Source organism: Oncorhynchus keta, chromosome 10, assembly GCF_023373465.1.
Source record: "Oncorhynchus keta strain PuntledgeMale-10-30-2019 chromosome 10, Oket_V2, whole genome shotgun sequence".
NCBI lineage: Eukaryota > Metazoa > Chordata > Actinopteri > Salmoniformes > Salmonidae > Oncorhynchus > Oncorhynchus keta.
The window spans coordinates 54784867-54812433 of NC_068430.1; the positions used below are offsets into that span (position 1 = coordinate 54784867).

Genomic DNA, 27567 nt, shown 5'->3' on the forward strand with positions numbered 1-27567 from the left:
AGAGTAACTTTAATATTGTTAATGAAACAAAAATCGATACTTTCATTAACATAATTATTCAATAATTACGCATAATAGTTGTTTGATGTCTAGCTGTTTAGTTACATGGAGACATTATCGCACAACAGCTGATTCAGGAAATTATTTTCTGAATGACAGTCAAGTGATGAAGACCTTGTGTGATACTGCACACGATTTAACAACAGCCAAAATCTGGGAATTCATGTTGACTTTAAGGATTAACAGATTATTTAACACGGAGCAATCAGGAACGTGGAACGCCTGGTCAAGTACACATCCAACACTTCCTCTCATTTCAAAGTAGTTCACTCTTCAAACTTCATTCTATGAATCTATAATCTATTAACGCATTGATTAATAGTTGCTCATACTGTGCCACAGTGCCAAGATAAGGTAAGATTTATCCATTTCTGCATTATATTTAGTGTGTATTAGACTTATTCATGAACCGCTGTTACTGTAAATGGTTAGCTGACTGATATTAGGGTTGGGCAGTATCATATCATCATACTGTCCTTCTCTACCCCGGGATTTACAGTATTACCGGTTTAGTACACAAGGTGGCACCAAAAAAAGCCTATTGGGCATCTATAATACAGAATGCTTACAAATTAGTAAAAGTAATAGCGAGTTTCCATGGAGGCTGCTAAGTAAATATGCTAACAAGCTTAAATGAACATAAACGAATTGCAGACAGGCAATTCAGCTCATAAAGATATATATATACTGTATATATATATATATATATATATATATATATACAGTGGGGAGAACAAGTATTTGATACACTGACGATTTTGCAGGTTTTCCTACTTACAAAGCATGTAGAGGTCTGTAGTTGTTATCATATGTACACTTCAACTGTCAGAGACGGAATCTAAAACAAAAATCCAGAAAATCACATTGTATGATTTTTAAGTAATTAATTTGCATTTTATTGCATGCCATAAGTGTTTGATCACCTACCAACAAGTAAGAATTCCGTCTCTCACAGACCTGTTAGTTTTTCTTTAAGAAACCCTCCTGTTCTCCACTCATTACCTGTATTAACTGCACCTGTTTGAACTCGTTACCTGTATAAAAGACACCTGTCCACACACTCAATCAAACAGACTCCAACCTCTCCACAATAGCCAAGACCAGAGAGCTGTTTAAGGACATCAGGGATACAATTGTAGACCTGCACAAGGCTGGGATGGGCTACAGGACAATAGGCAAGCAGCTTGGTGAGAAGGCAACAACTGTTGGCGCAATTATTAGAAAATGGAAGAAGTTCAAGATGACGGTTAATCACCCTCGGTCTGGGGCTCCATGCAAGATCTCACCTTGTGGGGCATCAATGATCATGAGGAAGGTGAGGGATCAGCCCAGAACTACACGGTAGGACCTGGTCAATGACCTGAAGAGAGCTGGGACCACAGTCTCAAAGAAAACCATTAGTAACACACTATGCCGTCATGGATTAAAATCTTGCAGCGCACGCAAGGTCCCCCTGCTCAAGCCAGCGCATGTCCAGGCCCGTCTGAAGTCTGCCAATGACCATCTGGATGATCCAGAGGAGGAATGGGAGAAGGTCATGTGGTCTGATGAGACAAACATAGAGCATTTTGGTCTAAACTCCACTCGCCATGTTTGGAGGAAGAAGAAGGATGAGTACAACCCCAAGAACACCATCCCAACCGTGAAGCATGGAGGTGGAAACATCATTCTTTGGGGATGCTTTCTGCAAAGGGGACAGGACGACTGCACCGTATTGAGGGGAGGATGGATGGGGCCATGTATCGCAAGATCATGGCCAACACCCTCCTTCCCTCAGTAAGAGCATTGAAGATGGGTCGTGGCTGGGTCTTCCAGCATGACAACGACCCAAAACACACAGCCAGGGCAACTAAAGAGTGGCTCTGTAAGAAGCATTTCAAGGTCCTGGAGTGGCCTAGCCAGTTTCCAGACCTGAACCCAATATAAAATCTTTGGAGGGAGCTGAAAGTCCGTATTGCCCAGCGACAGCCCTGTAACCTGAAGGATCTGGAGAAGGTCTGTATGGAGGAGTGGGCCAAAATCCCTGCTACAGTGTGTGCAAACCTGGTCAAGAACTACAGGAAACGTATGATCTCTGTAATTGCAAACAAAGGTTTCTGTACCAAATATTAAGTTCTGCTATTCTGATGTATCAAATTCGTATGTCATGCAATAAAATGCAAATTAATTACTTAAAAATCATACAATGTGATTTTCTGGATTTTTGTTTTAGATTCTGTCTCTCACAGTTGAAGTGTACCTATGATAAAAAATGACAGACCTCTACATGCTTTGTGAGTAGGAAAACCTGCAAAATCGGCAGTGTATCAAATACTTGTTCTTCCCACTGTATATAATATATATGACTCCACACAGACACAGGTCTGTGTGGAGTCTGGACTCGCTAGGGCAATGGGCCTGCCTGCTCTGATTGGAGAGGGGGAGAATCTAACAAGCAGAGAATGGAGAAAATGTATTACTAATTTATTTAACTTATTCATTTAGCCACTTACTTATTACATAGCAAGTTATACTTAGGGGTATTACTAGAATTCAGTGTTTTTCACTCAGGAAAAAAATATAAAACACTTAAGAAATATCTTGCTGCATTTTGCAAACGCAGATCTGAAATTATTCTTATTGTAATTTCTGCTCGGTATCAGACTAATTTTGTGCTTCAGTTGCACTTCTAAACTCCGATGAGAATTCACAAACGGGCATTCTATCAGCAGACAACGCTCTGACTGATGTGTAGCTACTTTTCTCTGTAACTTTTCTGTAGCCATCCTATTTATCCTGTAAAATGCATGATTACCTTTAAGCAAAACATTTGAAATTGTAGGTGGTAACACTTTTTCTATGATAGGCCTAAACATTAGAAATACGAAGGCCATCCATCATTTTTGCCCCCCAAAAATTTGCTTTTTCATTTTAAACTCATCTACTTGTGTGGCTGCCAGCAAAAATAGTGTTGCACTGATGAAAATGAAGCCAATGTATTTTCTGTGAAGAAAAACTATAGTTGCACGTCCCTGATCACTATTGAAGCAAAAAAACATTCAATATATCAGACTTTCAATATATCAGCTGGACACAGCTGGACTGTTTTCTCCCATTGTGCTATTTACAAACAAACACATGACTGGCTCAACTGTTCTGGGTAACTACATAGGTTTCATAATGTAAAATAATGTGACAGGTGAAATAAGAACGCAATCTACTTTATCTCCTAATGCATTGCATAATTTGACAGCAGGTATTTACTTGAAAAAATAGCTATACATTTTTAAATGTAAAGGTACACTTCAAAGATATAGTTTCAACGGTATTGATGGTATTGAAATATACGCCGGTGTACGGTATATAATATATATCACCCAAGCCTAACTGATATATCCTACATTCCTAGCTAACCATTGGTCATCTTATTAAATGATGCTATTCAGCCAAAAAAAATCAGTATCTATTGCTAGACTAGAGATATGCCCTAGCTGCAGTTTGCAGTTGCACATTTAACTGTTTGTATTGAAACAAGGATGTGTGGTTTCAATGGTTTACCGATTATAATGATTTCATTATTGGTTATTATTGTCAATGATTTTGTTGACAGAACCCAGATATATGATATTATTGTATTAAATTCTTATATTATTATTTTTTTTAATATAGAAATCCTGTTGTTTATCTTTTATATGTTTAACATGATTGACAAGTTGACTAAAGCACAGACAGACTTGGCTACTAGGCATGACAAATAAAGATGCAGTGTCCATGTTTCATGTGACAATTTGAATGACATGTAGATGTTTTGTTTTGCTTGGAGTTATGGTCTCATTTGTGCCTATCTGGACTTTTATTCCTGTAACTACACATTTGAAACTGAAGGAAAATCATATTTAAATGTATATCAAACCATTTAGAAATGTTGACCCTGATGTCACACATTGCAATGATCATGAGGAAGGTGAGGGATCAGCCCAGTAGGTGTGATCGAGGCGTAACAGCTGTTCTTAGTGAAAACGTGTTAGGAGTTTCCTTTCTAGCTAATAGGCTATGTTATGATGTAGAGAGGTCAAAATAATGTAAAACTCTCGACCAAAACGATTAATTTTAAAATGTTGTTTACTTCTCCTTACCATTATCATCCACATGATGATACTTTTTTTTATTCTGCCAATGGTGGTTTCTGGGTCACCAGTTTGCCTGGGAAGGGGTTCCTAGGCAAGAAAATGTTGAAGAAACTTGTTTTTGCTCGTAATATCCCTTTCATACACAGACCAAAATCCCACAAATGTACCATACCTGCTTCTTTTTGCCTGTTGTTTTTGGTATATCTGAAAGGGGAAAGGGGTAAAACACATTGCAAATTCAAATCCACCAAAGACCTAATCATGATTCCTGCAATTTCACAGACCCTGTAATCAAAATACAGGTATCGGGTAAATTCAATAACACTTCCATTGTTTCACACCTGCCTAATTTAAAATGCAAACAGCCCCCATGGTATAATTTTTTTTTTTATGTATAAAAGGGTATACCTGCAAGAAAGTGGTATTTTATATTTCCTTTATTTAACTAGGCAAGGCAGTTAAGAACAAATTCTTATTTACAATGACGGCCTACCCTAACACGGACGACTCTTGGCCAATTTTGCGCCGCCCTATTGGACTCCCAATCAAGGCCAGTTGTGATACATCCTGGAATCGAACTAGGGTCTGTAGTGACGCCTCTAGCACGGAGATGCAGTGCCTTAGACCGCTGCACCACTCGGTAAATAAGGGGCTGTTTGAATCAGGGTCATATAAACATTGCCATACATTTTTTACAGGTAATATATCCCATTTTCTGTCCGGAATTGGTATAACTCAGCTAAGAAGGCCATTTGCCAGATGTTCACTTTCTTCAGCAAAGACTCTGATCAGTAAGTAGGCTTGTACCAGATTGAGCATTTGTCACTATTCAGCTATTATTTTGTGATATATTACACACTTACATATTCAGCATTTTGTGGGAGTTGGATCATATATATTAAGGGGAAATTCAAATCCGTGGGTGAATAGGGATGTCATTGACTTTGATAAATACAAGAAGGACCCGCTCCCTGCTGTTTTACTAATTGGTGAGTGAGATTAAATAAGATTCAAACATGTAGCTAGGCCTCCTTAGCCGACGCCCACAGCAGGTAACACCACTTTTCACCTTTTAAGACAAATCTTAGCATTCACAGCTGAAATTAAGTAACACAATTAGGCCTGTTCTACCAACTGAAATGCGTTTCTGCCTTGAATACCATCAAATTAGGTACTCAAGAGTTGCATTCTTTCTGTCCAACTAATGTTATAGGAATGTAGTGGTACCACAACCTTCATGGATCAAATCAACAACTGAACTTGTGTAATGTGATCGCACTTCATACAGTACATCACATGTACACAAATGACGCAGTGCATTGTAGGCCTGCTATTGTCATAATCACTTTGACAAGTGCGCATCGCTGCTGCGCCACCCCTACCCCATCCCGATCCTTTTAGGAAAAATGCATTAATTAAACTTCAAGTTCACTTGTTTATAATCAATTCTGTCATATTTACGGATTCATTGATATAAAATGCTCTAGCCTACAGTAGAAGGAAAAACGTCATGAAACTTTAACACCATTCCCCTAAAACCTCACATTTTTCCAGGCCTATGCTGATAAAAAATTTTTTCGAATGAATAGGCTTTTCGGCAATGTGACAAATGCTTATCCTACATTTTAGGACGGACACACACACAGCTTATTTAGAACGACTATCGTCATCAACAGCATCATGGCAGCTGAAGACAAAAGGGCATGGGCCGTAAAGGCAGTGGTGGGCCGTCAGGGCCAGCAAGGCCTTCTCTGCTGGCCTAAACATCATCAGAATAAAAAAAAATTAAAATATATTTTCCCACAAATATGTATTAAATTATTCCCCAGAATAAGAGTTACACTCTTCATTTCATAGCTTTCCTCTTGGTTGCACTGCTTCCAGCCCCAGGTTGAGATTTGGAGGGCTGGTCTTTATGTTAGATCTTTTATCCAATCATATTCAGCCATCATGTGTTGCCAGGGGTCTAAAATCTACAGCTCAACGAACAAGCGCGCAGGGCAACGAAGCTGCACAATGAACATGTATTGTACTCTTCCCCTGCAATTCTCTGAATAAAAATGTCAATTTCAAGGTGACGCAACGCCTGGTTATACTGCGTTTCTGTCTAAATGTATAGTATCTAGAGCCATGGCATCATAATGATGGTAATAAGAGGTGGATTAATTCGGGTGGGACTGTTTAGGACTTCACTGAAGGCCCAGGCCCCAGAACCACGGCACGCTACTGCGTAAAGGCATCTATTATAGTGAACTTCAACTCCTTTTTCTTTTAAATTACCAATAGGAGACCATCAACAGAGAGGAACTCCAACGGTTTTGACTGAACTGAAGTATCATCTTGCCCTATTACTCAGGAAGTAAGCACAGCCCTTGCACATGTACTGTAGGTTCATCTCATGGTAGCAATTGAGCCTGGGGACGAGGTTATACGGAGGTAGCTTGGTCAAATAGTGAGAGATGACGCTCCCTAGACCTAGGTTTTGAACAACTATAGTGTCATACTATGGTTGAACTAATCCTGAGAAAAGGGCATCAAGTTAGTCATGTAGGCCTAGTTCACAATGGGAACACTAGAGATTTAGCTGTGACATTATCATTAGGCCTATCATGTAAGTCAGGGGTTTGGTCACTTGTTGCAAATGCTCATTTCACTAATTGTCAAGGACAACCCATTTACTCAAATCTGAGGGTCACCATATGGGCAGAGCCAATATTGGCATAGGGGCTGAGCTGAGTGATGTTTAAACAAATAGAGGCCTATATCAACTCCGGCTGCCACAGCGCCCTTTCTACCATCCTCTGAGGCAGAACTGGATTTATGCCATTGACTTAAATGTACACGTTGTCTGACACCAGCAGGAAGGAAATTGCTTAAGTCTCCCTCTGTTTGCTTAGTTAAGCATCGGGGGTGTTGAGAATGTGTGTTGTGGAGCCATTATGAAAATATTGATTCAGTCGCCTTGTAGGAGTTGGCTCTTTTTCCCCCCCATGATGCATTTTTTAAATCTGGTTGTAACGGAGACACTGAGAGTTGAGAAGCAGGTGAAACGTTTAATAAAACATGGAACGAGACAACAGTAGCATCTACACATAAACAATACTGACTGGGGAAAGAACTTAAGGGTGTGCCAGATATAGGGGAGGTAATGGAGTCCAGGTGTGTCTCATGATGACTTGCAGGTGTGTGTAATGATTAATGCCAGGTGTGAGTAATGATGAATCCTGGTCCGGGAGGGGAAGGGGGAAATCAAGGATGATGTTGGGATCCAGAATGTCCTCCACCGAAAACCAAACGCCGCTCCTCTGGGTTCATACCCCTCCCAGTCCACTAGGTACTGGATTCCCATGACGTCGGGAGTCTAGTAGAGATCTGACGGAATAGGCTATACCCCATCGATGTCCAAGGGGGGGGGGGCAGTATCATGAGGGACAGCATCAGCTAGGGGACCAGGAACCACCGGCCTGAGAAGGGAGACATGAAAAGGTGAGACACAGTGGTCACTGTGTAGCTCTAACCTATACGTCACCTCGCTGAGGGGGGGGGGGGTTCACTCCACACAAGTGAGCGTCACTCCACACTTCTGCGCGCCTGAACCACTCATCAATTGCAGGGGCTTAGGTCTGGCCCGGGGTCCGTCTGAAAACCCAGAACACTCTGGAAGGGGGTTAACCCAGTGGAGGAGTGATGTAGCGAGTTCTGGGAGAACTCATCCCATGGAAGGAATTGAGCCCACTCTCCCTACTGGTCCTGACAGCGACTCCTCAGGAACCTCCTCAGGAGTGAGGCTGACCGTGACCCCACGCTTCTCCATATAGGCTCTCCATACCCATCTGGCGAATGTCCACATTATTGTACAACAACCCTCTCCCGAATCGTAGAAAGGACAGGGCATCGGCCTTGGTGTTTATTTAACCTGGGCAATAGGTCAGCGAAGTGAAGTCGAACCTTGGGAAGAAAAGGGTCCACCTTGCTTGGTGCGGATTCAGCCTCTTTCTGTCCGTGTGTACTCCAGGTTCCGATGGTCAGTGAAGATGACGAATGGTTCCTTGGCTCCCTCCAGCCAGTCTCTCCAATCCACTAATGCCAACGTCACCGCCAGGAGCTCTCGATCACCGACTTCATAATTCCTCTCTGTGGGGGATAGTTTCTTAGAGTAATAGGCACACGGATACGATTTCTGTCGTTGAGACAGAACTGCCCCCACGCCCACCTCTGAAGCATCCACCTCCACCACAAATTATATCATGGGATCTGGGTGTTTGAGCAATGGGGCGATAGCCTCGTTGGCTGCTGGGCTCCACACCAACCTACAGGGGCCACCCTTGAGGAGAGAGGTGAGGCGACGGAGCTGAAGTTCCTGATGAAACGGCATTAGAAGTTGGCAAACCCCAAAACCGTTGTAACCCCTCTATGGTGGTTGGGACTGGCCATGACCTGACCGCATCTGCCTTGTCATCCTTCCTCAGTCCCAGCGGGCTGATTTGGTAGCCTAAAATTGGCACTTCTCAGTCTTGACAAACAGGTGGTTAGCCAGGAGGCGTTCCAGGACTGCTCGAACGTGAGTGATGTGATCCTCCAGGGTAGCCTAGTAGACCAGGATGATGTCAATATACACGACCACTTGGCATCCCAGCATTTCCCTGAACACCTCGTTAACGAATGCCTGGAACACTGACGGAGAATTGGCTAAGCCAAATGGCATCACCAAGTACTCCTAGTGGCCAGTCCTCTGTTATCAATAAATGGACGTAACCCTCCATTCTTCTTGGCTACGAAGAAGAAACCAGTCGACGCAGGAGATGTGGACGTGCAGATTAAACATTGTTGGAGCGCCTCTTGGATGTAATGCTCCATGGCCAGAGTCTCAGCTACCGACAGAGGGTAGATGCGTCTGCACAGAGGCACAGACCCTGCCAGCAGGTCGATGGCACAGTCCGCGGGTCTTGGACCAGGAACGGAGAGCGGGTATGATGATGTTAAGAGAGGCGGCAAGGGTCTGGTCAATAAAGTTCTCCGCGGCACCAGAATCCACTAACGCTGTAGACACAGTACATGAGGGACAGTCAACTAGTGTGATGGATACCAAAAAGAGAAAGTGATAAAGATGGAATACTCAGTCCTTCCCTAGGAGGTGGAAAATCATGTGACCGTCCCTCTGCTCTTGTGGATCCCAGATTAGGAAGTGCCTGACACCATTGGAGCCCTCCTTGACCCAATACAGACAGAGCCCTGGCTGTCTCCGTCACTCCGCGGGGAGGCGTGTGTTCAGGCTCTGATCCAGAGTGTTCACTGAGGGAGGGAGAGAAGCGATGAGAGTACCGGTGCTTCCGAAGTAGGTTATTCAGATGGATGGCCATCACAATGAGTGCGTCCAAGGAGAGGTTGTCGTCACGACAGGCCAGTTCCGTCTGGACTTCCTTGTGCAGACCGCTTCTGAATAGCATAGAAAGTGCCGGTTCGTTCCATCCCCTGAATGCTGCTACTGTCCGGAAGGTGAGGGCATACTCAGCAGCCGTCTGGTCCCCCTGCCGTAATTGGAGTAGGCACTCACCCCCCTCTCTGCCCTCCGGCGGATGATCAAAGATGCATCTGAACAGAGCCATGAACCCCTCATATGAGTCTAGCTCTTCCTCTCTCCCATTCCAACACCCACCCAGTCAGCAGAGAAATAACCGTGGCGAACCTTGGACCTCTCGGTGGTGGGGGCTCCCATCTGGTGCGTAAAGTAGAGGGAGCACTGAAGTAGGAAGCCACAGCATTTACATGGGGTGCCATCATATTTATTCGGGAGGGACAAACGGGTATCTCTGACCTGAGCTAGTTGCTGAATGTGCTGTTGTGCTGGCTTGACTGGTTGTAGAATATCCTCCGCGAGTTGACGACAACTCCTCCCGGTATGTTCGAGACGTTGCACACTGCGAAGAACCTCTTCCATAATTGTACCCAGTTGTGCCAGCTGGTCATGGTGTTGACGTAGAAGGTATCCCTGCTTGTCAACCGTCTGGGAGATATTCTGTTTTCCTGCTGCTTCCATTGTAACAGAGATGCTGAGAATTGAGAAGCAGGTGAAACGTTTAGTAAAACAACAAACATGGACCGAGACAACATAACAGTAGTGTCAACACATAAACAAAGGAACAATGCTAACTGGGGAAAGAACCTAAGGGAGTGGCAGATATAGGGGAGGTAATAAGTGAGGTAATGAAGTCCCGGTGTGCCTCATGATGACGTGCAGGTGCGCGTAATGATTGATGTCAGGTGTGCGTAATGATGGATCAAGGACCGGTGGTTAGTATACCGGCGACGTCGAACACAGGAGGGGATGAGCGGGAGTAGACGTGACACTGGTCAGGACTGGACAATGTTACTCTTTATGCTGAAATAAACAAAATAATTGAATACCTAGCAATTGTTGCTGTTTTGATTTCCCAAATGTTATCATATGCCTGTTGCAATTGTGTCTGTCTTGTTTGGGGTCATATAAGTCAAGTTGGGATAGGTGGAGCAGTTGCTGTCGTAGAGAGACAAATAGAGTGACACACTCGCCCGAAAATGTTCTGCTCAATTTCATGCATGCCACATATTAGATTGGATATCGCCTGTATGGCAAAACAGAGTTTGCTGTTTTTCAGCATACCACTGTTGTTTGTGTCTCGGCGACATCCACAGTGTAAGTCAATAAGCATAGTTAAGATAGAAGGCCATTGTTTTGCTAAAGAGGGTGTCTGGCAATAATATGTAATGAGCAGTAGCTGCAGAATGGTTTTGGTGAATAAGTTATGTTAATGCAGTGTTTCCCTTAGATTTTATTTTTTAAGGCAGGGCAACAACTGCAGTAACACCCTGAGATGACATCAGTTGAATGGGAGGGAGTTAACCATTCCAATGTACCCGACCTGGGTTCAAATAGTAGTTGTTTTCTTTCAAATGGTTTAGTTGCACTTGCCTGGCGTCATGGAACCAATGGAATAAACTCAAAGGTGCAAGCCCTACACATGTAGCACTCCAGGCAAGCTCAATCAAAGTATTCAAAGTAACTCAAAGTACTTGAAAGAAAACCAATATTATTTGAATCGAGGTGGATAACATTACTGTGTTGCTATATGTTTGGCCAGTAGATTCAAGTTGGCTCATTCATGTGTCATTACTCTGATATTGTTACTCTAGCTCTGGTATGGTTTCCCATTGCTTTATGTTTTCATATTCTTTTTAGTTGTATATCATTGACTTAAAGGGCACTTAGCAACTCAACACTTTGAGAAATCACAGGGGAGCTCGAGAGTGTACCTGAAAGAGAACGGTTCCCAAAAACTCAGTCCTCAAAAGAGTGAGAGACTGCATAGTGAATGGTTTATAGGAAAGTTAATCCTGCCGTGTAAATATTCCTCTTATGCTCGCCAGACATTTGGGGGCCCCTTGACTCGGAGGCTGTCTGATCTCTGTTAATGTCATCATTCATTGACATCTAAAGCTTCGCAATTCCCCTGTGCTTGGCTGTTTGTGTGGCTGCCTTGAAAGGGTAGACGGATTGTCTCTCTAGCTCTATCTTTCTCTCTTTCTATCTCTGCCCCCCCCCCCCACACACACTGTTTTAACTCAGTTAATTCTCAGTCCCACTTTTTCCCATTTAACATTTTACATTCTCAGGAAACTACAAGGCTCCACAATGCCTAAGATTCACTATATGTCTATGATTACCATCTTGCAAAGTCAGAAAAACCTGCTCACTCCCAAACAGACATGCCTCCCGCTGGACACAGACGTCAGTTCAACGACTGATTTTGATTCACATTTGGTTAGGTTGTCAACTAATCTGAAACGTGAAATCAACTAAAAATGTCACCATGTCATTGGATTTAGGTTGAAAGTTGAGACGAAACACCCTTACGTTGATTACTTTTTGCATATCCAACATGTTTTCCGTGTTGATTCAACGTCATCACATAGATTTTGAGGGGGTTGAAATGACGTGGAAACACCTTTGATTCAAGCAGTTTTTGCCCAGTTAATTCTGACTAGGTACACTTGATAGTCCTGTCAGGCAGAATCAAATCTTGATTCAGTAGCTTACTACTCAGGCATGGGTAGATGGATCCAGAGATCCTAGATATTATCCTTTCATACCCTAGGAAAGCAAATACTTTTAAACCACAAATCCAAAACCCTCCACCCCAGCCACTCTTTAGGCCAATACCTCAATGGAATATGTGCCGTGTTTAGCTTCTTCGGTGGAATACTATCTGAACAATTAAATGTTTCATATGTAGTCTTTTTGATTGTGGAAAGATGTTTGAGCCCACTGGAAGTAGCCTGGACTAGAATGGGTTTCCTGTTACTTCAGTCTCACCACATTTTCAAAAATGCCCTTTTCACTGTATTCAGATTAGAACCTCTCACTTTAGGTTATTTGAAAATTAAATGATCTCCGAAATATTGCTATTTTTGAAACAAGCCATATAAAGTTGGTTGCAATTTCAGTTTAATCCACCAGAAAAGACAGGACAAACGATACAAAAATATTGTGGTTAAACTCAAATGTACTAATTGATTAAAAACACATCATTTTTCAATAACATCAGAAAATGTATAATCTTTGTAAATTATATCATAAATAAGACTGGTGGAGTTATGTCACACATGCAGCTAACAAAAATGTCTGGAAATGTCTGCTCTACCCAAAATTACAACAACTAATTGCAGCATTACCACAAAAATGGAAGAGACAAGTGGAAGGGGGAGAAAGTAAGGAACTTGTCTGTCGGCCCTGCATTAAAGACCTAAATTGGTTAAAGAAAATTGTAATAAATAGAAAATTATACCAGTTTCCTCTATGACAGTGGTTCCCAAACTTTTTATAGTCCCGTACGCCTTCAAACATTCAACCTCCAGCTGCGTACCCCCTCTAGCACCAGGGTCAGCGCACTCTCAAATGTTGTTCTTTGCCATCATTGTAAGCCTGCCACACACACACTATACGATACATTTATTAAAAATAAGAATGAGTGTGTTTTTGTCATAACCCGGCTCGTGGTAAGTGACTAAGAGCTCTTATAGGACCAGAGCACAAATAATAATATAATAATAATCAATAATTTTGCTCGTTATTTATCCATCTTACATATGAAACATTATTTGTTAATCGAAAATTGTGAATAACTCACCACAGGTAAATGAGAAGGGTGTGCTTGAAAGGATGTACATAACTCTGCAATGTTGGGTTGTATTGGGGAGAGCGTTTTAAATAATGTTCCACACACAGTCTGTGCCTGTATTTATTTGTCATGCTAGTGAGGGCCGAGAATCCACTTACATGATACTCTGAGCGCAGCCAAATCGAGAAATCTGGCAGTGGCTTCTGATTATATTCAAATTTCACAGAACCGCTTGTTGCAAAGGCTCTCTTGTTCAGATATCAGTAAGTGGACTGGAGGCAGGGCATGAAGCAGATAACGAATCCAGTTGTTTGTGTCATCCATTTTGGGAAAGTACCTGCGTAATTGCGCACCCAACTCACTCAGGTGCTTCGCTACATCACATTTGACATTGTCCGTAAGCTTGAGTTCATTTGAACACAAAATAAATCACACAATGATGGAAAGACCTGTGTGTTGTTCTTGTTAATGCAAAAAGAGAAGAGCTCCAACTTCTTAATCATAGCCTCAATTTTGTCCCCCACATTGAATACAGTTGCGGAGAGTCCCTGTAATCCTAGATTCAGATCATTCAGGTGAGAAAAAACATCACCCAGATAGGCCAGTTGTGTGAGAAACGCGTCATCATGCAAGTGGTCAGTAAAGAAAACTTTAAGCTTGTCTCTCAATTAAGAAAAACACGTAAATACTTTGTCCCTTGATAACCAGCGCACTTCTTTCTGTATGTTGTAAAAGCGTTACACGGTCGCTGCCCATATCATTGCAAAGTGCAGAAAATACACGAGAGTTCAGGGGCCTTGCTTTAACAAAGTTAACCATTTTCACTGTAGTATCCAACACGTCTTTCAAGCTGTCAGGCATTCCCTTGGCAGCAAGAGCCTCTCGGTGGATGCTGCAGTGTACCCAAGTGGCGTTGGGAGCAACTGTTTGCACGCGCGTTACCCATCCACTATGTCTCCCTGTCATGGCTTTTGCGCCATCAGGGGCAGAGCACAGCCACGTGCTCTCTCTAATGTGTTGGAGCCAATCAGTTGTGTTGTGACATGGTATTTAATTTTTTTTTTTTAAATTGAACCTTTATTTAACCAGGTAGGCTAGTTGAGGACAAGTTTTCATTTGCAACTGTGACCTGGCCAAGATAAAGCGTAGCAATTCGACACATATAACATATAACACAGAGTTACACATGGAATAAACAAAACATACAGTCAATAATACAGTAGAACAAAATAAAACAAAAAGTCTATATACATTGAGTGCAAATGAGGTAAGTTAAGGAAATAAATAGGCCATGATGGCGAAGTAATTACAATATAGCAATTAAACACTGGAATGGTAGATCGGCAGAAGATGAATGTGCAGGTAGAGATACTGGGGTGCAAAGGAACAAAATAAATAAATAAATAAATACCAGTATGGGGATGAGGTAGGTGGATAGATGGGCTGTTTACAGATAGGCTAAGTACAGGTGCAGTGATCTGTGAACTGCTCTGACAGCTGGTGCTTAAAGCTAGTGAGGGAGATGTGAGTCTCCAGCTTCAGACATTTTTGCAATTCGTTCCAGGTAGGTAGGGTTGCTATACAGAAGATATCCCTATTTGGTAAAAGACAAAGTCCATATTATGGCAAGAACAGCTCAAATAAGCAAAGATAAATGACAGTGCATCATTTCAAGAACTTTAAAAGTTTCTTCAAGTGCAGTCGCAAAAACCATCAAGCGCTATGAAGAAACTAGCTCTCATGAGGACACATCCACAGGAAAGGAAGACCCAGAGTTACCTCTGCTACAAAGGATAAGTTCATTAGAGTTTCCAGACTTAGAAAACAGCAATTAACTGCACCTCAGATTGCAGCCCAAATAAATGTTTCACAGAGTTCAAGTAACAGACACATCTTAACATCAACTGTTCAGAGGAGACCGAATTAGGTCTTCATGGTCGAATTGCTGCAAAGAAACCACTACTAAAGGACAGCAATAAGAAAAAGAGACTTGCTTGGGCAAAATAACAGGAGCAATGGACATTAGACCTGTGTAAATCTGTCCTTTGGTCTGATGAGTCTAAATTTGAGCCAACCGCCTTGTCTTTATGAGATGCAGAGTAGGTGAACGGATGATCTCCACATGTGTGGTTCCCACCGTGAAGCATGGAGGTAGAGGTGTGACAGTGCTTTGCTGGTGACACTGTCTGTGATTTATTTACAATTCAAGGTACACTTGACGAGCATGGCTACCACAGCATTCTGTAGCGATACACCATCCCATCTGATTTGCGCTTGGTGGGACTATCATTCGATTTTCATCAGGACAATGACACAAAACCCACCTCCAGACTGTATAAGGGCTATTTGACCAAGAAGGAGAGTGATGAAGTGCTGCATCAGATGACCTGTCCTCCACAATCACCCTACCCCAACCAAGTTGAAAAGATTTGGGATGAGTTGGACCGCAGATCGAAGGAAAAGCAGCCAACAAGTGCTCAGCATCTGTGGTAACTCCTTCAAGACTGTTGGAAAAGCATTCCTCATGAAGCTGGTTGAGAGAATGCCAAGAATGTGCAAAGTTATCAAGGCAAAGGGTGGCAACTTTGAAGAATCAAACATGTTAATTATATTTTGATTTGTTGAACAAGTTTTTTGGTTACTACATGATTCCATATGTGTTATTTCATAGTTTATATGTCTTTACTTTTATTATGCAATGTAGAAAATAGTAAAAAATAAAGAAAAACTCTTGATTGAGTATATGTGTCCAAACTTCTGACTGGTTCTGTATATATTTACACAAAAATATATGGGGGATTGGAAATGATGCAGACAATTTCATTGATGGAATCTACAATCTATCTGCAATATTAAAGCTATATTAAAGCTGATCTACCCCCCCCCCTGCCCCCCAAAAATGTGTTTCATGTTTCTCTCACCTTCGCTCTCTCTTCTACCCCCTCACCCTTTTCCTCCCTCTATCAGTCCAGTAGAGTTGATGGAGATAAGAACTAGCCTTTGCTATGATCTGCCCTTTGTCCTTTATCTTTTCCCCAGATTCAGTACTGTCATCATCTGCTCTTTCAACTACTTCCCAAATGATAACCTTAGTTACGCAAGTCTATTTCCTGAAACGGATCTAATGGGGAACGTTAAGACAGATTGGTGATGATGATGATAATGATAGGGCACCTCTAAAATGAGAGTTGTGGCACCTCTAAAATGAGAGTTGGGGGACCTCTAAAATGAGAGTTGGGGCACCTCTAAAATGAGAGTTGGGGCACCTCTAAAATGAGAGTTGGGGGACCTCTAAAATGAGAGTTGGGGACCTCTAAAATGAGAGTTGGGGCACCTCTAAAATGAGAGTTGGGGGACCTCTAAAATGAGGGTGATGCTCACACTGCATCGAGAGGATCCTTGTATTCACAAATGGTCTCAGAGTAGAAGTACTGATCTAAAAATCAGTTTTGCCTTTCAGATCATAATGCAAAATATAGGCGAGAACCAGATCCTAGATCAGCAATAACTCTTCAAAATGCTTTGTGAAAGGCTTACAACTGTATTTTGGGTGGGATTGGATCTCTGACCTATCTGAAGGTATTCAGACCCTTTCACTTTTTCCACATTTTGTTACATTAACACCTTATTCTAAAATTGATTAAATAGTTTTTCCCCCTCATCAATCTACACACATTACCACATAATGACAGAGCAAAACAGTTTTTTAGAAATGTTTGCACATAAAAAAAAAATAATAATAATGGAAATATCAAATTTACACAAGTATTCAGACCTTTTACTCAGTACTTTTTTGAAGCACCTTTGGCAGTGACTAGAGCATTGAGTCTTTTTGGGTATGACGCTAGAAGCTTGGCACACCTGTATTTGTGGAGTTTCTCCCATTCGTCTCTGCAGATTCTCTCAAGCTCCGTCAGCTTGGATGGGGAGCGTCGCTTCACAGCTATTTTCAGGTCTCTCCAGAGATGTTCGATCAGGTTCAAGTCTGGGCTCTGGCTGTGCCACTCAAGGACATTCAGAGACTTGTCTCGAAGCCACTCTTGCGTTGTCTTGGCTGTGTGCTTATGGTCGTTGTTGGAATGTGAACCTTCACCCTAGTATGAGGTCCTGAGCAATCTGAAGCAGGTTTTCATCAAGAATCTCTCTATACTCTACTCCGTTTATCTTTCCCTCAATCCTGACTAGTCTCCCAGTCCCTGCCATTGAAAAACATCCCCACAGCATGATGCTGCCACCACCATGCTTCACCGTAAGGATGGTATTGGCCAGGTAATGAGCGGTGCCTGGTTTTCTCCAGACGTGACGCTTGGCATTCAGGCCAAAGAGTTCAATCTTGGTTTATCAGGACCAGAGAATCTTTTTTGTCATGGTCTGAGAGTTGTTTAGGTGCCTTTTGGCAAACTCCTAAGTAGGCTGTCATGTGCCTTTTACTGAGGAGTGGCTTCCGTTTGGCCACTCTACCATAAAGGCCAGATTGGTGGAGTGTTACAGAGATGGTTGTCCTCTGGAAAGGTCTCCCATCTCCACAGAGGAACTCTGGAGTTCTGTCAGAGTGACCAACATGTTCTTGGTCACATCTCTGATCAAGGCCCTTCTCCCCCGATTGATCAGTTTGGCCAGCCCTAGGAAGTTCCAAACTTCCTCCATTTAAGAATGATGAAGGCCACTGGGTTCTTGCGACCTTCAATGCTTCAGAAATCTTTTGGTACCCTTTCCCAGATCTGTGCTTCGACATAATCCTGTCTCGGAGCTCCACGGACAATTCCTTGACCTCATGGCTTGGTTTTTGGTTTGACATGCTCTGTCAACTGTGGGACCTTATACAGGCAGGTGTGTGCCTATCCCAAATCATATCCAATCAAATTAATTACCACAGGTGGACTCCAAGTTGTGGAAACAACTCAAGGATGATCAATCGAAACAGGATGCACCTGAGCTCAATATCGAGTCTCATAGCAAAGGTCTGAATACTTAATGTAAATAAGGTATTTCTGTTTTTTTGTTTTAATACATTTACAAACACTTCAAAAAAACTGTTTTCGCTTTGTCATTTGGGTTATAGTTTGTAGATTGATGACAAAAAAAGTAATTGTATCAATTTTAGAATAAGGCTGTAACGTAACAAAATGTGAAAAAAAGTGAAGGGGTCTGAATACCTTCTGAATGCACGGATCCATGAAGGGTGAGTAGCCAAATCATTAAAAAATAATTACTTGGGGCGGCAGGTAGCCTCGCGGTTAAGAGTGTTTGGCCAGTAACCAAAAGCTTGTTGGTTTGAAACCCCAAGCCAATTTGGTGAACAATCTGCTGATGTGCCCTTGAGCAAGGCACTTAACCTTAATTGCTCCTGTAAGTTGCTCTGGATAATAATGTCTGCTATATGACTCAACTGTTTATGCTTCCTGTTCTCCCACTTGTTATTTTTGGATGCTGTATTTTTGCCCAGCTGTGCACTAATGTTGTGTTTTTGTGTTCTATTTTAACTTTATAGTGTCAGCATTCTGATTGGTGCTCCCAAAGCTAACACCAGCCAACCGAATGTCAACGAAGGTGGATCTGTGTACTTATGTCCCTGGAGCCAGGGCCAATCGAATTGCAGTGTCGTCCACTTTGACAATGAAGGTAAAATATCTGGCTGAATAACCTGGTGGAATTAGTAGTGAATGAGTAGCCCTACAGTAGTGCTTAACATGTCAACTATCCACTGTGGGATTCTCTCAGCTATTCCATCTCAGATCAAAGCCTTTGAGTAAATTAATTTGTTGATTATTTAACCTGTTTGAGGGGATGAGGAGAATTACTTTACCATTCATTAGAAAACTGGTTGTTTGGATCCTGGATGCTGATTGGACGAGCAGCATTCTGACACATCTATGCCTGCTAACAGTTCCATCTGAAAATGATCACTGCACCTCCATACGAATATCATGTTCATGTTGCTGTCCGAATCATCGATTGTATTTATTTCAACTCGCACAATATTTACCCTTGCTTCCAGCCTAGCATTTAGTTTTGTACAGCGGGGGTTAATATAAGCCTCACTGTTTGCAAGTCTGACTTCAGGGAACAATGTTTCACTTTTGAAATATCGGATCTCTAAGACAAAACAACTTTTTCTACGCCAGTCGAAATCAGGCACCAACGACATTATCATGGATATATCCAAGTAAATACCAATAGAAAAAAAGCTCAAACAAACAAAAATCCAGCTTGTGTACTGTCATTCCAGGTTCAATGTTCGACGGGACTGAGTTAGCTGAAGTTGGCTAGCTAGCTAGCTAGCAAGTGACAAGAACGTTATCCAGCCTGCACAGCAACCATTTTGTTTAGTACTGAGGACCAGTCCTTTCACGTCTGTAGCGATATGGCCAAAAGAACCAACAACCAGATTTTTGTCCCGACTATATTTTGGTGGAAGAATGAAATGATATCAATTGACTTATCAAAATAAAGTTCTAATGAAAATATGTAATTCATTGTTATTTTAATATGTTGGTAACAGTTTTATAAAAGTGATAAGGTGCGCGAGGCTCTGCTATCATTTCGGGCAGAACAACAGCATTTACCTGTGACTGTATTCATGATACAGCACTGCAACATTATTTTATTTTACCTTTATTTAACTAGGCAAGTCAGTTAAGAACAAATTCTTATTTTCAATGATGGCCTAGTGGGTTAACTGCCTTGTTCAGGGGCAGAATGACATACTTTTTTACCTTGTCAGCTCAGGGATTCGATCTTGCAACCTTTCGATTACTAGTCCAAAGCTCTAAGCACTAGGCTACCTGCCACCCCAGCATTGTGTTTCCTTGTACAAACGTCTAATACAAACGTCTAAGGAATTACCCGATTAACAATGTTAATGTTATCACAAAGGTTTCATACGTACATTTTTACAAAGAATGTATATCGCAAGGCTTTCATAACATACCTCCAGTTAGTTGGATTGTATATACAGAAAAATGTGTCTTCAGCCATTAAAGAATAAGGCTTCTATTAGTGAGCTCACTGGCTATGATGACCCTGAGGTTATAGTGGCAAACCTCTCTGTCAGGCTTCGAGATTCTTCACCAACGGTGCTCTGTTTTTATTTAAACCATTCTTTGAAGTTTCTCCTCCTGTGCTTAGTAGTGAGTGAGCCCTGTCTCATCTTCCCCCTTTCCAAAGCCCCTAGTTTGAGGTAAAGTTTATAGTTAAAGCTCTGTATCCACTACATCCAGTGTCTCCACAGGACTTTGGTTGATTTCCTGCCTGGCTGGATTGAAGCCCAGTATTGTAACTTTAATTAGGTCAAAGCAATGGGCCAGGGTTCCGGTCTAGAAACACTGTTACGACTGCTCTTAGAGTTTTGTTTTGGTACTGCAGTTTACTTCCAGCCCAGGAAGACAATTTCCATACACGACCACATAGAGAAATCAGATTTGAAAATGTCATAGTGCACGGAAACATCCATTGAATTATTCAAATAATTGTTGCTGAGGCTCATTTTTTTCCCCATCGCTCACAGCCCGAAGATATTGAAACGTTTTATTCACCCAATGTCTGCCGTGTTTTTGGATGACGTGATTCGTATAAACCGGATGCGACCCGGATATAAACGGTCCATGAATCAGCGAATGCAAACATGAGTAGATATCTTTGAGAACAACGGGCGGACATCTTGGATTCGGTCTCCAGTTGTTATTATACCTCATTGGGCCAAAGTCATTATGGGGACAAGGACCCCTGGGCTGCCTGCCCTAGCTCTCCCTGCCAGTGAAGCAGTCACAGCCACATCAGATATAAGCAGGAAGTGATAAGGTCCACAGTTTGAGGATCAGAGAGTGCGTTATCGCATATGCTCACACACATACTACACATTACATATACACATACACACATACTCTGACACACACACACAAACGCACATGCACACACATACATACATACTGTACATTACATAGACACATACAGACACTGGATACACATATTCAGACACACAAACATGCATACACAAAAACTGGATGCACGCATTCCCGTGTACCTAAACTCTTTATAAGTACACAAATATAGACACATGCACTGCTTACAAACACAAACTATGTACACAAACATGTACACATCCACAGGCTTACATATGCAGTCATGCCCACATACCCCCCCTAATATGTACACTCTCCAAATTGAAGGCACAGCTGATGTGATATGTGAATTCAGGAAATTAGCTGACAGCCGTTTTGCACAGACAGTACAGGTACAGTAGACACACACACACACTTCCTTTCCCGATTTTGTGCAGTGCAGCTTTTCCCATGCAGGTCTCTGGGTTCAAAAGGCATAGTGTGTACAGACAGACATAGGGCATTGCAGTGGTTAGGGAAGGTTAATGTCACCTGTCAAGTCCATGAGTCAGACAAATAAATCAAACCACACACCCAAGTCTACTGCATTAAAGGAATGGTTCATCCACATTTCTACATTTGTTCAGATTTTTCTTACCTTGTAAGTAGTCTATTGGCCAGGATTGTTTCACACCCTGATCTGTTTCACGTGTCTTGTGCTTGTCTCCATCCCCCACCAGGTGTCTCCCATTTGTTCCCATTATCCCCTGTGTATTTATGCCGGTGGTTTCTGTTTGTTTGTTGCCAGTTTGTCTTGTCTTGTCAAGCCTACCAGCGTAGTTTTCCGTACTCCTGATTGCATAGTCCTGGTTTTCTAGTCCTCCCGGTTCCGACCTTTTCTGGCTGCCCTGAGCCCGCCTGCCATACGATTCTGCCTGCCCGAACCTCGAGCCTGCCTGTCGTCCTGTACCCATCTGACTCTGACCTGGTTTACGAACTTCTGCCTGCCTCAGAGACTCGAACCATCTGCCTCCTGTGTCTGCATTTGGCTCTTGTCCTGTGTCGTTATAGATTGACTCTCTGCAGTTGAGGACACGTGCTTTTTTTTCATGAATTTGGGTGAACTATCCCTTTAAGGAACATTTAAGGGTGTTCATAGCAAGGCTTGTCCTCATTCGTGTTCATTCTCTCTCAACATTACTAATATATGCTGTAAGTCTGACCTAATGTTACCACCCAGATATTTTGGGTGTACTTTCTCAAAGCCAGCTGCTCAATGTTTTTGTCTGTCACAGGAGACTGCTTTACCCCCCCCCCACGCCTTCATAAAACCGGGACCAGACTACGAAGGACAAATGTTTAGATTATAGTAAAAACGCGTTCCAAGTCCTGCTGAACAGTTTGATGTTTGCCAATAGCATGGTGGATGGATTAAGAGTTGAGGCTCGGAGACGGAGGTTATAAAAACAGCAACGCTTAAAAACCCAGGGACACACATGGAACCATCGAACATGTGACAGGAACATCAAACAGGGATGACATGGGGGATCATGTTGAGACATAGTTACAGTAGACATCACTATGGTTGTTTGGAAGTTTTGCTCTCAAATAAGGAGTCACGCTATGATATGGTGTGTGGTCCTTCCACTATGACTCGATAAACCATGCAGTTTATTAGGATACAGATGAAATAAGTTATGAACTTCGCAGGGTGATGAAAGTGCACAGTGATGAGCTTGATGCTGCTTTCCAAGAAATATTGAGGGTCCTTTTCTGGTGACACGATGATCGATGCTTGACTGCCATTTGACAAATAAAACTATAAACTACTCGCTCTTATCCATTATAATCTCAACATGTAGACGAGACAACACAAACTGTCCACCCGCACTGTGTCTGCAAGCTATTGGCTAGAGCACAGGTGCCAAGACCAGAATAGGGACATTTGCTATTTAACGTAACTGTTTTTGTGACAAAACTCTCGGTAAAGTTGAAAATGCGATGGAAACAATTGAAACTTTATATTTTTATTTGGTACATTTTGTGTGCACTAAGTTATCATGCACTGTTTTCTGTCTGCAGCTAGTCCTTTTGTGGGAACATACCATTAGTGGGAAAATGCACATATTTTAAACTGCAATATTTTCTCTACGCCCTATGGTAAAATGTGTAGAATTGTGGGAAATTAACTCTAAAATGTAAATTTCTCTCCTCTGTCAAGAAGGGAGCCGCTAAAATGCTTTGCTCGCAAGGTGTCCCCCCCCCCAACAAAATTTCACTTAGGGCCCCCAAAAGGCCAGCTATGACTGCATGTGTGGGTATGGATATGACTATGCAGACCCGCAAGCCACTGTGGCCCCTCATGATGAGTTGCATTTTTTTGTTGCCCCCAACCCATCAAAGTCGCCCATCCCTGCTTTAGGCTATTAAATTCATAGAAGTATTGTATTATAAATGTAAATGTGCATTTCTTTGGCATCTTCCAGGAGATCGCCGTTTCCATGTCAACGACGTCGACGTCCAGGTGGAGTTCAAGTCCCATCAGTGGTTTGGGGCGACAGTGCGTTCCCATGGCAACACTGTCCTGGTAAGATACTAGGTTCTGTGGGATAGAGAGAATTAGGTCATAATCTAGCTGTCCAGTTAGAATTGATAATCAGAAAGCCAATACGGACTTGATTGATTTTATGATTTTATGTGTATTTTGATATTGTTTATTTTTGACTCCTGTCACAAGTCGACCATAGCCCCAGTCACGAAAAGCTTTTCATAGTGTGTCAGTGATGCCAATGAACATCTGACAGCATTGTCTTCCATCAGATAGCACAACAGTGGTTTTAGAATGATGCCATCTGACAGAAGACAATGCATCTGACAGATGATATTTGAGTTTCTTGTGTGTTGTTTTGAATTTCAACCCTGTCTTGACCCCTATACCCTTCTCTTGAATGTGTCCAAGGCTTGTGCCCCGAGGTATTACTGGAGAACGGAACACGACGCCCCCTTCTCAGACGTCACCGGAACTTGCTACCTCTCCGTGGACAACCTCAAGACATTTGTGGAGTACGCCCCCTGTCGCACAGGTACAGTACTGCAAATGACACCCTGATCCAAATGATACTGTACCTGAAGTCAATTGGAATGAAGTAGTGCCAAGGCATGCAGCCACGACTTTGAGTTGTGTGAGGGCTGAATCCTGACTCCAACTTCCTTGTAAATTGACCACTGATGTCAATGGGAGATTTGTGTGTTGCACGTGTTATGATACAGCTCTGGCTAGCCCATTTGGGTCGTAGCCTTTCAGTGTGACTCGACAATGTTTTCTGCTTCTCTTCCGTTTATCTCAGAGAGACATGGTCCTGCCGGACAGGGCTACTGTCAGGGCGGGTTCAGTGCTGACTTCACCAAGGTATGTTCAAGAGGAAAAGGAACAATTCAATTACAATTCAAAATCGATTATCTTGGGAACTTTTTATGCGGCGGGGGCTGTTCCAGAAATCAGGATCAATGAGTTAGCCAGCTAACTGTCCCAGAAATTCTGATATAACTTCATCCTTTTGAGAAATAGATACTTGAAATTAGCATGGAGTAATTGACTCGACAGCCAACGACCTATATTCAAGTTTAGCTTTCTCAATGAATCAGTAAATCATGAGATATATTTGACTGCTTATCAAAATTAGCTGGCTAACTGAAGGATCCTGCTTTTCTGGAACACCCCACTGTATGAATTCTGTACGTTTAGCGACATAAGACTTCAAATGGAGTTATATCTGAAAGCCCCTTACACATATTCTTGATAAAAGGTTGCTTTATACCTGAGGTTCTCATCAGAGTGGTGGTTTTTCCTGTTTGTTTCAGGATGGGAAGATTGTTCTTGGAGGACCAGGAAGCTTTTACTGGCAAGGTAAGTGCACTATTGGATTCATGATAGGATCCTATTGGGACCATGTGTGGATTTATATGAATTGGTTCAACTACAGGACGTAGAGATAGCATACAGTTTAGCCTAGAAAACCACACATCAACTCGTTTTCCCCCCTTTTCTTTAAAGGCTGGGAATTCCCAATCTTTCAAACGTTTTCTTTTTATTAGATAGAGTATTATTAGACAGATACAGTGTAGAGAGACACGAGAGATATTATTTATGTCAGCATAACGACAGAGCTGGATTGAAACCTGCGCAGACGCGTACCAGTGAGACCAGTGGTTCTCAAACCTCTCCTCGGGGACCCCCAGCCGTTCCATGTATTTCATCCATTCCAGAGCGAGCACACCTGATTTCACTTGTCAACTAATCATCAAGCCCTTGACTAGGTAAAGCAGGAGCGCTAGTTCAGGGCTACAACAAAATTGTGAAATGTCTGGGGGTCACCAAGGAGAGGTTTGAGAAGCACTGCCCTTGACCATCCTCAGAGCCAAACTTCAACAGTCATTTTACTGCAGCAAAAACCCCATAAGGCAAAGTTCAAAAGTCACAGCTCGTCTTTACCCCTGACCTCTGACCCTTATCCCCACCCGTCCTTCCCACAGGTCAGCTGATCTTAGCCACCACAAAGGAAATAGTCAAGGCCTACTACCCTTCCTACTTCCTGCTCTCTGTTACCGGGCAGATCCAGACCCATCAGGTGCAGGGGAGCTATGATGACAGTTACCTGGGTGAGCATGGTCCACTTCTTCATAGGTGTTAGACAGAAGCTGCGTCTGCAATGGCAGCCTATTCAGTTCACAGTGCACTGCTTTTGACCAGAGCACCAAGTAGTTGCTTTACCCGATTTCGCATTGCACTACTCCCTATTATTGACCCATAATTTTTCTCCCATTCTCTCTCTCTCTCTCCCCCTCTCTCTCTCTCTCTCGCTCTCTGTTCCTCCTCTCGCTGTCTGTTTCTCTGTCTCTGTCTGTCTGTATCTCTTTCTCTCTCTCTCCAGGTTACTCTGTGGCCGGCGGGGAGTTCAGTGGAGATAATATTGAAGGTGAGAGTCATATTTACGGCGCCAACTGACTGGCTTGCGCATGATTGGGCTTAGGGTTTGCTTACCCCATAATTCTGTCTAATAGTTATTAACTATCGGAAGTCCATCTAAAGTCTCCTATGCACTAATATACTCATGTGCTCTAATCATTAGAGCTTTAGTCATTAGAGCACACAAGTATATCCGAAGAATATCAGAGCACAATGTATTAACCTACTAATTACGTGACATTGGAGTCTACTGTACTCAAGTAGCTCACTCAAGGCTACAACATGAAGATGTTCTGCTTATTTGAAAATAAATGAGAAACTTGCACGGTGTGCTTGGCCATATCACCTCAGTTCATTGAGCTTTTAAGATTGAATGAAATTATTGGCATAGACCTGCAACAAGCAAACCTCAGCTTTTCATATTTGAATCACTGCTTATGATCAGCAATGTTTTAACCCCTTGGTTGTTCATATTTGGAAGTGCCTGGAGTCCTAGCCCTAGCTTTACCACAACTCTTGAACTTCCTTTCTCTCTTTCTCATTTTCTGTCTTTGCAGATTTCGTCACGGGAGTCCCCAAGGGACTCATGTTGTATGGTTTAGTAAGGAGTCCCCACATATTTTATACATATTTCATCATTCATTCTAGATGAAAGGTAATGAGGGGTGACATAGGGAAGACCTAAGGATGACATAGAGGAATGTTACTGTGAAGAAGAAGAGGGGGTGAGAGAACGCCAGTATATAAAATGGGAAAAGTTTCATGTTTCAATGTCACATGCACAAGTAGAGTGAAATTCCTTTCTTGCAAGCTCTAACCGCAGCAATGCTGTAATCAATAACATTGTAATACTTCTGGAAGTGAAAGAAAGATGTTCTTATACAAGAATGATGTGCATACATATTCATAAATGCATGTGTTACAACTAGGGCTGTTGCGGTGACCGTATTACCGCCACACTAGCCGTCACAAGTCAAGAAGGCAGTCAAAATCACGGTGTCACGGTATTTAGGCTTCTCTGAGCTCTGATGAGGCTGATGGTCATTAGTAGCCTACCAAACTTGCTAACTGCCTGGTACTCGACACTCTATTGTCCCTCTAATCACTCTGACATCAAAGCAAATGCAATCGAAAATCGAATCAAACACTTCATGAGAGCCCATGAGCTTATATTGCGCAACATTTCTATAGGCTATGCAATTAAGTAAGAAAACAGAGTGATGGCCTCTATTAAAAAGAGGAGGATCCCATCAGCTTTCTATAGGCAAGGCCTACTATACTTATTTCTCAACCTACCTAATATTAAGCACATTGCTTCTTTTTAAAACAGTAGTATAGCCTACCTGGCTGGCATGAAAATAAACCACGGAGAAAAGCGTCTTCCATTTGCTATTTAAGTGCATAGATGACATGTCTTTTTTCCCCTGCCCCTATTTCGAGATAGGTGCATGATAATG

The 27567-nt window shown here is 42.4% G+C and overlaps 2 protein-coding genes across 2 annotated transcripts in view; one reads left to right on the forward strand and one right to left on the reverse strand.

Moving 5' to 3' along the window:
• LOC118388983 (histone deacetylase 7-like) overlaps positions 1–27567 on the reverse strand; it is a 266283-nt gene that overhangs the window by 74022 nt on the left and 164694 nt on the right. The gene's annotated exons all lie outside the window — the stretch shown is intronic.
• The window catches only part of LOC118388979 (integrin alpha-5-like), a 58581-nt gene that overhangs the window by 1793 nt on the left and 29221 nt on the right, over positions 1–27567 (forward strand). Inside the window, exons 2-9 of the mRNA XM_035778627.2 lie at positions 18816–18946; positions 23631–23731; positions 24104–24227; positions 24492–24553; positions 25006–25051; positions 25678–25803; positions 26076–26120; positions 26668–26711. Coding sequence (XP_035634520.2) covers positions 18816–18946; positions 23631–23731; positions 24104–24227; positions 24492–24553; positions 25006–25051; positions 25678–25803; positions 26076–26120; positions 26668–26711 — 679 coding nt within the window. The remainder of the gene's footprint in view (positions 1–18815; positions 18947–23630; positions 23732–24103; positions 24228–24491; positions 24554–25005; positions 25052–25677; positions 25804–26075; positions 26121–26667; positions 26712–27567) is intronic.